Genomic DNA, 16053 nt, shown 5'->3' on the forward strand with positions numbered 1-16053 from the left:
CACACAGCATGAGATCACCAATTTCAAAAGTGACGTAACTTTAACAAGACTAGTTTGAAAAAGTACAATATTTTTTTTCATGGATTGAATTTGTCATTTAGAAGAGTTCTTTTTACTGTATATACAAATGGGCAAGAGGAATTTTCCTATCTATCTATCTATCTATCTATCTATCTATCTATCTATCTATCTATCTATCTATCTATCTATCTATCTATCTATCTATCTATCTATCTATCTATCTATCTATCTATCTATTGTTTTTGTGCCTCTGGGTTTCATTTAAGATTCCTTACTTTAAGCTGTCAGACAGTTTGTTTTAAAACCCCTAGACCTCAAGGCACCCAAGTTTGCTTTCACTAACTTGAAAAAGAATTTGTGTATAGAGTGTAAATTTGGTAGAGAGGGAAGCAGTGTATGTTCTGTATGTTTGTCATACATTGTTGTAGTATATATTTTAGGTGTAACTTATTGACATTCTGTTAGGTCAGGTTTTGCAAATAGACACACTATGCACAACTCCTTATGAAACAAATGAAAGTGCTGCTGCTATGCCAGGCCTAACTACTGTACAAACGTCAGGGAGGCTTTTCTGCCTGATTGCTTAAGAATTGTACCAATGTGTGTCTTTCCTTCAATATGATCTTCTTTGTGCTTGCTGGTGTGTCTGCTGTGTCTTCCTGACAGTGACGTATTTTCTCAGGTTATAGACTCTTATTTCTCCTTAAGGTATTCACATGGTTAGTAAAGTAAGAATTATGCATCTTAAAAGAATACTCCACACAAAAAAAATATTTTTTATGTGTTACTTACCCTATGTAGTTAGTAGTAGAGTGGTGCCTAGTTGTCTTCAATTTAAATGTGTGTCCCCATGTGAAGGGCCTTCTTGTTTGTGGACTGCTTTAATTTTCCACAGTTATTTTTTTTTAACAATATCTCTGCAAAAAACACATGTCATAGGCCTATGACTGGATGACTTCACTTGTGAATCATACAACACAACAAATGTGAGATTTTGCTAGTGTTGGCTGTTATCCAGTGTTGGTCACCATTGGGTCCCATTCTATTAGAAATTTTGTTATCTCCTTTCTCTTTGAAAACTTGTGATTAAACATTTTTCTTGGTCACTACTACAAACTACATGGGGTAAGTAATATATACAAATATCATTTTTTGGGTGGAGAAATCCATTAAATTATAACAACATCACTCTTAAAAATTATAGTTCTTTAATGGTACTGTCTAGAAAGGCCTGGCCCTATTGGATTCAACATTATGAGTCCCACTGTCCAGTCAAGAGTGACCAGGAAAAACACTTCCAACCGGTTGTGGATTAGGATAGAATGACAGCCCCAAAGGATATAATCTATCACCATAGTTTTGTGGACTTGGGGGAGATAAGAAAAGAGAGAAAGAATATCAAACACTATTGTTCTTTACTGAGTTGTGTGTTTCCTTGTTAAACCTTTGCTTAATAAAGCACCATTTCATTCTGGGACTGTTTTTTGTATATGAAGTTGGTTCTTTGTGCTTTGAAAAACTTTATAATATATGGAAAAAATACTGAAATCTTTAATACATGGTAGGTTACCTAGCAGGATGCTAACAGAGATGAGTGTGTTATTGGATGCAGCAAAAGTCCTTTTAAGACGCTGACCCACTGATATTTTACAAATCTATTACCATCTGTTCATGGTTATTTACTGTATAGAGCTTGTTACAGATCTAAATTAATAAAGGTCCTTTCTGAAATCTTCATGTTGATGGGTCTTTTTGGAACCACAAATGGTTCCCCTATGGCATCACTCTGAAGAACCACTCTGGCACCTTCATTTTTAAGAATAATGCTACTACGGTTACCTCATGACTCCTTAATTCTCAGACTATTGTTTCTATTATTTCCCCCTTGCCTCTAATAATGTTTTATGAGTTTACACATCACTTGGTCAATTCATCCCCATCATCTCTTCTAAAAAAACAGCTTCTCAGTTTCTAAAATGGTTCATAATCATACATAGAATACTTGCTTGCCTCCTGTTTTATACTCTTGGCATTGGCTCTAGCAGTGCTTCCTGCTACTATCTACTGGGAAATAAATAAAAGGATTCCACTGCTTGTATATTGAATGTTCACAACTTGCTATGTCTCCTATGCACACATTTAGTCATTCGTTGAACATAAATTCTTCTGTTCCATTTCCTGCCCCTTGTGTATCCTGTGAATTGTCTGTTCTGAAACCCATTTATTATTAATGATGTACTTTAATTTGTGAGTGTGTGGTTGTTGTCCTTGACGTACTGTCATTAAACATCTTTAACAGTACAACGTTTTGTGATGCAGAACCTAGAGCTCCGATCTCCCAGTATGTGGATGCCTGCCAGCTCTATACTTGTACTTGTGGAATTACACTCCTCTGCTTAGTTCTCTGGAGCAATAAAAGAGCCTTTTAGTCTGGAGCTCATCAACTAGTAAGTGACAATTGCTGTATATTTGAAGTGCCACCAGTGGTATTCTGACACTCCACTCTGGCGCTACTGTTTTAGCTGATCGTATTCATTACTTAACCAAGTCATTAAAGAGGAGTGGGGAGCTCTAAAAATCCCTGCTACATCAGAAAATTCATACTTCCTTTTAATTTGTAAATTCTTCATGAATGTTTTTGCCCAGTAAATGAGGACATAATGTATTTCTGGTATTGTACCCTTTTCCCTTTCATACTCTGAAGTACTCTGTTTTATATTCAGCTCACTGATGTCCTGCTTCCCATGTAAGAGATAAATATGGTGGGGGAGCATTCACAAGCAGGGGACAAGTAACAATGAACCACCTTGTTTGAAAAAGGCTGCATGGGGGTATTGCAAGGGGCAGGGGGGGTGGAGAGTTAAATTCTGCTTAATCATTTGGAGAACAAGGCTTTGAGAAAGTGCAGCTGTTAAGTGGAGATGTTTGCAGCATCAGCTAGAGATGAAGAATTTGTTTCTAGGTCCTTGTGCCTACATATTCACAGAATTTTGATTCGCCCCTTTCCGAAGTTTCCTATGCCGTGGCCATATAATCTGTGAAACAAGCATTCATGTTATACAGCAAGTAATTATTGTTACAAGTATGATGTTTAATAATTTGGAAATTCTTATTTAGAGTAAATTAAAATAATGGAGGAAAATGGACTTGGATAAATTTACAGTTCTAATCTGGCTTTTCAGACTTTTTGCTTTATAAAGATTGTTATATGTTTATGTGATCAGACTGCTCTTATGTATATATTGTGACCACTAGGGGGTGTAACAGCACCCCAAACCCCAAACACAACATTTCCCATACAGCTCCACCTAGTGGCACACATCGCTCCCAGCCAGGTTGCCCAATGGGACTATAATTCTCAACATAAACTTGTGGATGCTTGTATAGACGTACCAGCCCAAGAACCACCTAGCATATTAGGGGCCTGTACAATCTATACCATTTTCCTGTAATCCATCCATTTTATAGCAGGAATATCCTCCATTCTGCCTTGGCTGCATTGTTTGTAAGGTAGAAACCAACCCTGGACAGAGAGCCACACCTTCACACAGCACACGTGTGCACACACAAACCCAATGGGTCAATTTAAAGTCAACAGAAAGCCCAATACATGTCTTTGGAACGAGGGATGAAGCAACAGGATCCTGGGAAGAACCATGAGAGTGGCCACTCTCAAGGCAGCAGTCATTTTACATAAATGCATGGAAAATCTGTTGCTAATGAACCAGGACTTGTTTTTGATTCTGAAATGTACCACATGCTGTGCTAAATCTGTGTGGTATAGAGGAGGTCAGGTACATACACTACAGTAAAATATGTAGTGGCTCAGCATAAAAGTGTTGTAATAAGGATTCAGCAATAACAGAGTAATAAAAGCAAGTTTCTTCTTGAGCCATAAACTAATTAAGACATAACCTCTGAACAACAGAATGCATGTGATAAAATCATTTGAATTCCTTCATTTTCTCTACTAGAGTGTTGACATTATGATAATGATGACTTTTCTGTTTTGACTTGACTGTTACATATACTGTATGATCTATGCTCATGTCACTGAACTTATGGTAATGCCTACCACATCGGTCAGTGGATAATATCATTTTGGATTAATTATCATTAATCTTCATATTTTGTAAGGTGTGTTAATTCTTTTCTTGATATTACCTAGGGTTTCGGGAGAAACGCAGCAAGAAAAGGTAGAATTGTGATGAACGTAAAGGCCATTTTGAATTGTGTGGTGCCACCAGTCTTCCTTATTACTATACAAAATATTATAATATCGGAGACATGTAACATTTCTCTTCAAATGATTAGCTCTCAGATCTGCAAGCATTCAGTACTTTGGTCAGTGTGCTCCACTTTTGCTTCAAGTTTCCGAAGATGGAAACTACTGTCCTGCTCACTTCACCACAGAAAAGAATCTCTCTTAACTAGTAAAGTTTAATGGGAGCTGCTTAATTTTAAGCCAGCATTTGGACATTTGTCTGCAGGTGTTGATATTAAAAATGGCTAAATACACCCGAGATCTACTACATCCTTTTCTAGTAGACATCATCTTTGCTGAGAAGGACACTATGATGAATCTAAGTCATAGCATTGGTGAAACAGAGCTATTTTAATAGGTTTAGCATCCTAAGCTCAGAATTTTAGGGTTAAAGGTCACAAACATAGGCCTCCACACAAAGTATAAAAACTCACGCCTTACAGCAACTTTACTAACATCCAGTCTTCATCATCACATCTCATCTTTTCAAAATGCTTTTCCAGTTGAGGGCTGAGTTAGCAGCATGCCAAGCAGGTCAGCACATATCTTTCTGTTCCCAACTCCAGATCTTCTTGTTCAATTCCCAGATATTCTCATGCCACCCAATATAATCATTCCAGCATGTTCTGAGTGTGCCATTGGATCACCTCAATGGACTCTTCTCGATCCAGAGGAGCAGAGACTTTACTCTGAGACTCCCTTGAACTGCCAAGCTTCTCATCCTACCACAAATTGTCAGCCCAGTACCTCTAAAAAGAAACCTCATTTCTGTGCTTGTACTCGTGATCTCATTCTTTCAGTTATTACATACAGCTCATGACTATAGGCGAGGAAAGGAGGGGGATGTAGATTAACCAATAGAATGCAAGCTTTGTCTTTAAACTCAGCTGCTGCTTTACCACCATGGACTAGTACAGCTCCTGTAGAATAGCAGCTTCTGCTGCAATCCACTTGTCTCACGTTCTCTTCTTTAGACACTCTTGAACAAGGTCCTGAGATAACTGAACTTCTCCACGAAGGGCAGTTGTCCCAATGTTTTACTTGCAATTTGAACTCTTTGCAACACATTTAAGGAATAAAACATTTTTGCAGTTGTTTTATAAAAAATGAAAAAATTTACAGTTGTACTGATGGAATATTCAGTATAATTTTATGAGGTGGAAAAGAGATGTGATCAAAACTTCAAAGCTGCATCACACATCAGGAGATCAGAAAAAAACAGATTGTCAAGGCCATTAATGCAAACTGAAAACCAGATTTGGAAATATCAAGCAGAATTCAATTAGAGTTAAAATCAACACGGCACTTTGTCGCTGCTTATTTATTCAAATCTTGGAAGTGCTGGAAATGAAAGTGGTGATCTTACATGATGATGTAAGTAATTGTGCACTCACATGGAATTATGGGAAAGATTACCACAGTAACACAACATGCTACAATGCCCAACATGACTATGTCCCTAAGAAAACAAAATGACAGTTAAAGATCCATAACTTGGGATCTGCACTGGCAATCGGAAGGTTGCCGGTTTGAATCCCGTAAATCCCAAAAAGGGACTCTGCTCTGTTGGACACTTCAGCAAGGCCCTTAACCTGCAATTGCTGAGCGCTTTGAGTAGTGAGAAAAGCACTATATAAATGCAAAGAATTATTATTATTAACAGAAGCATTTTGGTTAAAAACATATACCAAAATTGAAATCCTTGGGTTAAGAAACCCCAGAACAATAGGATTTTGAATTTTACCCAGCAGCATAAATCCAGGAAAAATTAAAGAACTTTGCAACTCATAACAGCTGTGGTGCCATCTTTTTCACTTCATTTTTGACTTACTAGCTTATCTGCATTTCTGTTGTGTACGCCCAACTATCCATTTTCGGAGCAGCTTAGAAAAATTGCAAGGGGTGTTGGGTACTGTTTTTGGGTACTCCTTTGTTTTAATACTATGTAAAAGTGCAGTGATAGTTATTATTATGAATGACATCACTCAGAACTGATATAAAGTCCATACAGGGTCTTTTTAGGTCCTTAAGTGGCTTACAGATGATGGAGTCCTAAGCCCTTTTCACCTGTCCTCTATGTGTGGGTAGGTCCCCCAAGTGATCGCTTAGCTCATTTATACCAGGAATCAGGTCAAAGGAGGTTATGCTCAACTTCATAACACACTGGTGAGACGTGATCTGGAGTACTGTGTGTCGTTTTTCCTCCAGGCTACAAAATGGACATAGCAGCACTAGAAAAGGTCCAGAGAAGAGTGACTAGGCTGATTCCAGGGCAACAGGGGATGAATTATGTAAAAGAGCTGAGCCTTTTCAGTTTAAGCAAATGGTTGTCCCATTCCTCAATAGTGGACTGCTTTATCTCAAAATGTATTAAGGGGGTTTCTGACATTTCAGTTTTTGCCATGACATTTTGTATGAGGTTTAGCTGAAAAGTCATTATACTACTTATCATGTACACTTATCATTTTGTTCGGCATCAACGTCTATTATTGAACCCATTTATCTAATTCAGGTTCTTAGGGACCAGGTGCTAGAAACGTGCATAATCAGATCTTGTTCATCCGACAGACAGATGGTCTGACATACTCCCATGTAATTCTTGGATGTACTGCCAAATTCATGTTTCTTTCAACAGTAGAAAATCATTCAGGTTTCAAGGCAGCAAATCATCTCTTAAACACTTCATAATCTAAATAGTATTTTCTTATTTGTAAAATGTCTTATGTTTAATATTCAGACCAAGAGTCTACCCCAAGCTGGTTGAAAGTTCTTACCGTAGAATTTATTGTTTTGTTTTTTTTTGCCAGACATAATGAAAGCCGTGAATTCCTTAGACGTTTCACTTCAGACTTCTCCATCAATGGAACATCAATTAGCTTATTCTGAAACTGGATGCAGGTGTTAATGATGTTCTTCTTAGTGAGCAGTGGTAGTATCCTTGTTGCTGTCTCTTTAATTTTGCTTATACAAATATTTGTGTTCATAGGCAATGAGATTGGCTAAGGTGATGGAGGCTTGCAGGTCCACAAAAGTTCTTGTTGTACTGGAATAGGCCTGTATATCCAAGCTCCTTCATGCTGGCAGTTCTTCTCCAACAGGAATACTTCATGCACTTCACTATATAATCAGTGTTGAAATTAAATATTTGGACTTAGTGTTAAAAGGCTCTTCGAGTTTTTGCAGCATTAATGAGTGCCCAATCAAAATATCTAACTGTGGTTTGGTGGAGCTTCACAACCTTAGAAACAGTTTTGTAACTATTTCCAGACTTCTAGACATCAATGACTTTTATCCAGATTCCTTTGGGAATATCCTTCTGATTAGAGATGATGTGCCTCTCTAATTAATCTGTGCAGTGTGAACTTTACATTAATGATGAGTGCCATAATTTGGGTAATTATAGGGTAGGGATGGTGTATTAAAGTATTCACACAGCTGGTCACATATATCACTTTAATTGAAGATGTTTTCACATTCTTCGTGTGTCCATGCAGGTTTTTCTCGGGGTGTACTCTTGCTTTCCTCCCACATCCCAAAAAACATGTGTGTTAGATTAATTGGTGACTCCAAATTGGCCCTGTGTGGGTGTGCATGATGATCTGGTGTTCCTCCCTGGGTTGGTTCTTTCCTGACTTAATAGATAGGCTTTAAATCCCTGTAATCTTGACATAGATGAAACAGGTTTAGAAAACGGTTGTGTTTTTGAACTAGCTGGGAAATCTGTGAAGTTTTTAAAATGCACAGATTACTTATTCTCCGTCTACTCCAAAGAAATGCAACTTTCTGACTTTGGAATCTTTGTTCACTCTAACCCCCAGTTACCATATGTCAGACTAGGAATGCCATGGAGTTTATTTTTTTATTATCAGTCATTATTTCATTGTCAGCTCAGTCACATGGACTTTGCACCTTTCCATGAAAGCATTGAGCTTCAGCCAGCAGGTGTCTGCCATGTTTGCACATCCGGTATGAATCATGTAAACATTCCCATTTTGTTTTTAAAACTGTACTTTAGCACACCAAAGATTGTGTTGTGGTGGGTTTATGAGTGGGCGGCAGCAAAAAGTTGTTTTTTTGCTGTTACAAGCCTTCTTTCAAAACAATATGTTTAAAACTACCTCAGAGCCACTGCAATGAAATGGATTGTACTGTACAAATGAGTTTGTGTGATTGAGGTTAAGGGAGGTAGAATGTGCTCAAACAGCCTGGCGGCTGTCAACCATCCCCCCAACTTCCGCTCCTCGAGGGCCGGACAGATTAACAGATCATGGAGGGGCCAATTACCCACATACAGCTAATGGAAAGGAACCCTTCCCTAAGGAACCACAGGCTGAGAGTTAATGTAAAGGTCACAGGTCACAAGGGCAGCTTTCAGCAAATCGAGATGTGGTGCCAAGGGATTGTAAGCAAGCTGCAAAATGTAAAATGAGATGCCCTTCTCAAAACTTGCTACTGGGCCTTCAGTTTCACAGTCATGATGTTATGCTTTAAACTCCACAAAATATTTCCATTAAAAATACTGGGTTGGTTGGGGCAAGTTAACTAGTAATCTATTAGAGATAAAAGAGCATTGATCAACAGACAGGTCTGGCTTCTGTTCAGGAGTTCATTCTGTCGAAACTGCTTGCATCTAACAAGTGCATATTCATTCTCATTCACTTTGTGTTCATTGTTTTTTCCAAAAGGGCAGGAAATATCACTGGAAGAGACACCAGTCCATCACGGGATCATTCACAGTCAGCCACACACAGAGACCGTTTATTCTAATAGCATGCCTTAGGACTATGGGATAAACCTAGAGTCCCAAGGGAAAAGTGAACATGGGGAGAAATCTTCTCACAGGTGGCATACAGCCAAGGCTTGAGCTGTGCTCTGTAGTTTGCGAGTCAGCTATATGCACTGTATAATGTACTAGAGACTGTACCACTGTACTGCTCAGACACATTTAAATTTATGCAGGTCTGATAAGGAACCTGGGGAATTAAATTATGAATAGTCTGTCCTAACCATCCTTCCATCAACCCACCCATTTTTGAATCTGTGTAATCCAGTTCAGGGTTACAGAGGGATGGAGTGTATCCTCTCAGTTGTGGTAGGTTCATATCCAGCCACTGTCTTATGTGGAGTATGAATATTCTTCCTGTGGCCAAACCCAGATTAAGACCCTCACAGATCCCTGGGTGACATAATAAATAGAGCTCCCCAACAGAGAGTATGATTATACTTTTAACAATGCAGCACAAGGGCACCTGGTCATTTAATGCAGTGCGGTAATTCCCACTCTTACTTTCCATATGCAGACATTCAGTCATTTCATTGAGTGGTTAGAGGGTGGTGTGGCCCCCCTTGGTTATTATGGCACTCAGCCATAGGATAATTTTGGGTGGATTTGAAAGGCCCCTGGATGTCCTGATGGTAGAGCTGCCTGTGGATGTGTAATTCTTTCTCCCAGTGCCACTTTAAAAAGTCATGCTGTTTAGGTTAATTCTAGTGTGAATGTGTGTGTTCCTGCCTTGTGCTAATATTACAGGGATAGGCTCCAATTTCTTTTGACTATGAATTGGAAAAAGCAGGTGCAAAAATATAAAGGAAGCTTTTCATCTGTTGCTTTACTTTTATTCTTACAGTTCAATTCTGAAGAAAGCTGTGTTGTGATCATGTTTTTATTTATTTTGAGCATTAATATATTTACAGTATGTGTTTTTTGATATGGGAAATTGTAGGGCCTTAATAAAAATGCTCCATGTGCAATAGCTAAATTCTGAGTTATTATCATGTCTTACAGGACACCGTCTCGTTTTGGGTATGAATGTCAACATTTTCTTTCTGTCGTTGAAGCATTGCTTTGTTCGTGTAGCCAGAAATGCATCACATGTAAATTCCGAGGAGCGACATTTTGAATACACGGGATCACACTCCTGAAACCATTCAACATTACAGATAGATAAATGAAAAAAAACTTACTTTGTTTGCTATGTTAAATCTTAAAAGATTATTTTAGTTTTGGCAAGTATTTTTTACATTGATTTCTAGTTTAGCGTTTCAAATTTAGGTGAAAGATGCACAGATTCTCTAATATTTTCCCTTTGCTTTTATTTAAGTCTGTCTTCAGTCACTAAATATATATTACTTGCCTGCCTCCCTGTTGTGGCAAATCAATATGCACATATGCTTGTGGCACCATGGCTAGTGCTGCCACCTCAGCATTCAATATCAAAGGTCTGAAAGTTGTGCCTGGATATTTTCCATATGTAGTTTGCATGTTCTTGCAGTGCTTCTGTTGGTGTTCCAGAAGGTATTAATTAAGTTGATTAGCCATGTGTTAGTGAGGATGTGTGTGTGAGTGAAGGACTGGCATCCCATCCAGGGCTATTTTCTGCCTTATGGCCAGAGCTGCTGGAACGTCCTTTGGCTACCTAAGACTCCAAATTGAGGTAAGCAGGTTTGAGGATGTTATGTGATGTTACTTGTAGTGACTGTCAAATGCGTACTGTGTCTTGGTGACCTTGGGGCTTTATAGGGGATTCCCTCTCCCCAGAAGTGGTTAGTAGACTGCCTGTGAAGTTAACTTTGTAATGAAGTGTAAGCAGCTGCTCCCTGCCAGTGTGGTTTGAATGCAGCATGAGAATGTAGCGTCACTACCACAGTGATGAGAGGGAGAGCTGTTGTTACTGGCAAGATGTGGCATTGCATTACTAAGGGCAAAATTATGTGGGATTTATGGTTTTCCTTATCATTTCTGTTATTACATCAAATTTAATGACTACTTTCATTCGTATCTTCTTTGTGTTTTATTTTCATTTGGGCTTTTTTTTACGATTTATGCTATCACATAAAGATGCTGCTCATTGTATTATGTTGAACAATACTTTGTGAAGAACTGAGGTAGTCTTGAACCTAACTCAGTATGCATAGTGTAGCCGCAGGAGCGTAAGGCGAGTTCAAGCATGGGTGAAACATGTACCGAAAGAAATCTTAGTCCAAATGTTTGTTTTATAATATTTAGTGAAAATTCAAAACAAATAATCCACACAAGAATAAAGAAAAAAAGGTTATTACACATGTAGAATAAAAGGCAAAAAAACTGAAAAAATGTTATCTTCTCTAAACTTAGCTTTTCTTGTAAAACTTTAGTTGTTTCTATACTTAAAAATTCTTTACTTCTTCTTCTGTACACTTTAAATGTACAGCACAACACTTCCGATTAAGTGCTTTATCATTTATGTTACTTGGCACACAAAACACACAAGGCACGGTTTAAAACCAAGTGCCCTCTACACTTTACACATGGCACGGCTAATCACTACCTGAGAATAATGTTTAGTCAGTAAGGCTAGAAATACTTAGAATATCCATCCATTATCCAACCCGCTATATACTAACTACAGGGTCACGGGGGTCTGCTGGAGCCAATCCCAGCCAACACAGGGCGCAAGGCAGAGAACAAACCCCGGGCAGGGTGCCAGCCCACCACAGGACACACACACACACACACTAGGGACAACTTAGAATCGCCAATGCACCTAACCTGCATGTCTTTGGACTGTGGGAGGAAACCAGAGCACCCAGAGGAAACCCATGCAGACACGAGGAGAACATGCAGACTCCACGCAGGGAGGACCCGGGAAGTGAACCCAAGTCTCCTTACTACGAGGCAGCAGTACTACCCACTGCCACCGTTACTTAGAATATACCAATTCAATTCAATTTATGGGGGTTATAGGAACATCCCATAGATTATGCACTAATATTTATGAACACATTAATATAACTTAAATAACTAGCAAATGGCTCTTACACATAGTGTTCATCTTGAGAGGAAACATAACAATCTTGACAATTAAGACAGTTTAAACAAAGTCTTTATAGTTAATTAGGTCCCAAACCGCTGCTCTGTTCCTTATAACTCAGAGTGAAAAAAATAATAGAATGGTGATAGATGGGCTTAAATGAGAAACTGAGGTCATCAGCAGTTAGCCATGAAATTGCCGGGGCAATGTGCAGATTGAAAGAGTTTAATGGAAGCAAAAAGTGCTTTAAGGGGGAAAATGAGGAAGACGAAAGTAGAATGTGATCAGCTTTATTGTTTTATCCTCTAATTACTTTTCAAGCAGGCAGTAAATTGCCAGGCAAGCACTGGTGGCAGAGGATTTAAAGCAAGTGATGATGAAGATATAACATCCAGGAAAAGCTTAAAATACTGCTGGCAGATGATGTCACAGTTAGAAAATGCAATTACAATGCTTTTCTATACAATAAGGGAGGTAAAATAGGTCTGCAGCTGCCATAGACATTTTTGCATGTCAGAAACACTGAACCAAGAGAATCATTCATCGAAGCCACCTACGGTTCAGAAAATGTGTTTAGCTTCCAAGCATTCATTAAAATAAACAGACTATTAATTGTTTTAAAAAATAAAGGCTGCTGTGTTATTAAGTTCTGCTCAAAGAGCAATTCAGGTCGTTTTGATACTCAGCCCTGAGATCTTCTCTGCTTTCTTTTCTTTGGTTCAGTCATGGCTGCGGATGTATGGCTACCTCCCACAGGCCAGCAAACAGATGTCTACTATGAGGTCAGCACAAATCTTGTCTAGTGCAATTTCAGAAATGCAGAATTTTTATGGCCTTCCAGTGACCGGTGTGTTGGATGAAGGAACGATAAGGTAAGATTGAGTATTTATGCTAGATTTCATAACAATAAGACCATTTTATTGTGCTGAAGCAAAGCAGATGGCATGATGATGCAGTGTATACAATATAAATGCCTGCCTGGGGGTCTCATTTATAAAAGTCTGGAAGTAAGCATACACCAAAAAACACAAAAAATGTTTACACCAAGTAACAATCTAAAGCATAAGCACATTTCTACACAATTTAACCTTTAGAAATCACAGCCACCTTGTAAATGTGTGTATGTGAATGCGCCTTGAACACCACCTGGTTGCCACCCTGAAACGACCATATATGGATCATTCTAATCAACTCCATGCATACTGTATTGGTTAGTAGAGCATCCTCCCACCTGATACATCGAGACACCACCACCTGCATTTAAGGAGTTCTATTGTAGCACCTCTCCTCTGCACTCTAGGGGTCATGGAAATGTGTAAGGTACCTGTGTCTGAATGGGTAGCTGCTATTACCTGACACATGTAATTGTATGACTGCTGATAAAATGAGTAGTACAGGAGATATGAAAAACCGAGGGTTCAGCCATCAAAAAGCCAGTCATCACATACAGCAGCATTGGGAAGTTCTCTGCAAATGCCTCAAAATAATTGAATTATGGGTTAACACAGGACACCAAGCCAAGGCATTTGTCAGTCTAATCTTGGCATTGCAGATGACTTGTATGTTGATGGAATCTTTGCTTACAGTTAACAAAAGCAGCTTCATTCTTGCTAGGTGACCTTATTGCAATGTCAGTCAGTCATTATGTGAATGCAGTCAATTGCCCTGATTACGTTAGGGAAATCCGACACTGCTGCAAATTGTGCCTTTATGTTGACAAAAGCATGCTATTTCTCATGTATTTGCACCGACACCATACAGAAACTGAAGGCAGCACTTCATCAGTTGCTTAGTGCCTTCCAGCACAAGTGGGCTTGATAGAGCTAAAGCATGGCCGAGATATACCTGACCCGTTCTCTGAGAAGTGGTAACAAGTAGCCGGTATAAACTGATAAAAAAGCAAAAAAGGCCTTCAGAGTAAATACGCAGCATTAGCCCTCTTAAAAAATAGAGTCTGTACGTCATATTCATGACTATTGAGGCTTAAAGTTTGTCATGTCAAAGCCGTATTATAATAACAGCTCGGTGATAAGAACTATTTGGCGCAGCAGTTGTCATTTAGCTGGTTTGACTGCATTTCCCTACTTCTCCAAAATGTTGCGTAGACAAGGGGCAGAGTTGCCGCAAACATACACACATTTTCCCATCAATGTTTTTTCTAAATCCCATCATTTACACGAAAAATTATGTACATACATTTTGGACTTCTTTTTGTGCATACGCATGTTTTATACATCTGACTGCTGGTCTGAATGAGTATGGAAGTCAGTGTGCCCTGCGATAGACTGCTTTGTACATGAAGATGTCTTTGTAGCTCTGAATTTGATTCAGCAATATGGATGCATAGATCAAATTAAAATCATTGAATTAAGTGCATTTCTGAACAGAGCAGAGAAAACAGCTTAATGAAGATGAAAATAGTTTTTATTAATTCAAAAAATAGAGAATAAGATATGAGGTGTGAACTTATCAAATACACATGATGGACCAAAGAGTGTTCTCTTTCTTCCAAAATTTCATGTTTTCTTTTCTTATATTAGTGTATGAGGTGTATTGGGAATTTCAGAGTATGCACTACATTGTTGTTTCTTGTAGTGCAGGCTTTGCTGTGCAACAGCTTCAAGATTGGATTTTAAAACACAGAGTTGCTGGTTCAGTATGAACTCCTGACTCAAAAAAGCCCCTTAACCTGCTGCTACATGTATTGTAAGTTGCCCTGGGTAAAGGAATTTGCCAGATTTTAAATATTAATAAGAAGAATATAAACTATAGCAGGTCTTTTGCCACATTCAGGTTTATTTCTTGGCTGGCACACAAAGCTCCTGGGAGGGCTTGCCCCTTGTGAATATGAAAAGCAGATATACAAAATGGATGAATGGATAAGCCAAGGGTTTTGGGAATTTTAAACGTCTATCCCAGTTAAGACCAGTAAGCTCAAAGTCTGATGTTAGCCTTGAACTGGCTCACTGGAATTCCTGCGCATGTGAAAGTGAGCATTAGAGGGGCAGAGATATACGTGAGTACAGCTACACAACTTAACAGCCTCAGGAGAGTAGGCTAGAGGCAAAAGGTTTTAAAATGTTTCTACAAATTTATTCAGATTGTGAAAAATTGTTATGCTCTGGCTATTTGTCTTTAATAATTTGCTGTATATAAATGCATTTTGTTCCAATGTCCGGTTTCCTAAATGATCACTTTGTGTGGATGATAAGCATTGCATATTTCTGTGCAGCTTCTTCACAAACAGTTAGGCAATATTCAAAAGTGAGCAGACCTGCAAAATATATGCATGCAAGTAAAAAGAGTATTAATGAAAGATGAGTAATGATGACTTACAGGAAACAAGCACTGAAATGGATGTGGAGGTTGTGTTAACATTCTCTTTTTTTAGCCCAAGCTGACTGCAAGCTGAAGAAATTAAAAATTATAGAAGCCAAGCAATGCTATACTGCAACCTTATCATGCACTTTATAATTTGTAATGTTTATAAAGTATAATGAAAATGCATGTGTGCTGATAACACTTTCTGATACCAGTAAACAACCTGAAATTGTATTGTGTTCAGCACCAATATGGTCTACACAAGCTAAACACAGCGAAAGGAGAATACTACAAGGATGTGTAACATCACAGTTGTGAAAGATTAATATGTTAATCATTACAGTTAGACATTTTAAAGCAAGCAAGCCAATTTAGTACACAGTTTGACTGTGATAAATTTTTTTTAGCAATTTCAATGCACATCAAGATAAATACAGTATCACTAATAGTCCAGGCCAGTGTTAGAGAGCCTACTGATTTCTTTGCATTTTGTTTTCTGTTTCCTTCTTCTTTATCACTAAATTCCTACAAGTAGGCTCACATTATGCTTCTCATTTTGAGATGTTTGTTGGGCTTGAGCTATTATTAGGAAAGACCCACCAAAGTCCAATCAATTCTAACAAAGATAGTTAATCAGACTTCTGCCAGCTTTCTCTT

General features: G+C 38.4%; 1 protein-coding gene across 1 annotated transcript in view; it reads left to right on the top strand.

The window, feature by feature from the left end:
- The window catches only part of mmp15a (matrix metallopeptidase 15a), a 66733-nt gene that overhangs the window by 17451 nt on the left and 33229 nt on the right, over window positions 1-16053 (top strand). Inside the window, exon 2 of the mRNA XM_028809704.2 lies at window positions 12799-12947. Within this exon, the coding sequence (XP_028665537.1) occupies window positions 12799-12947 (149 nt within the window). The remainder of the gene's footprint in view (window positions 1-12798; window positions 12948-16053) is intronic.

Source organism: Erpetoichthys calabaricus, chromosome 9 (assembly GCF_900747795.2).
Source record: "Erpetoichthys calabaricus chromosome 9, fErpCal1.3, whole genome shotgun sequence".
Taxonomy (NCBI): Eukaryota; Metazoa; Chordata; class Cladistia; order Polypteriformes; family Polypteridae; genus Erpetoichthys; species Erpetoichthys calabaricus.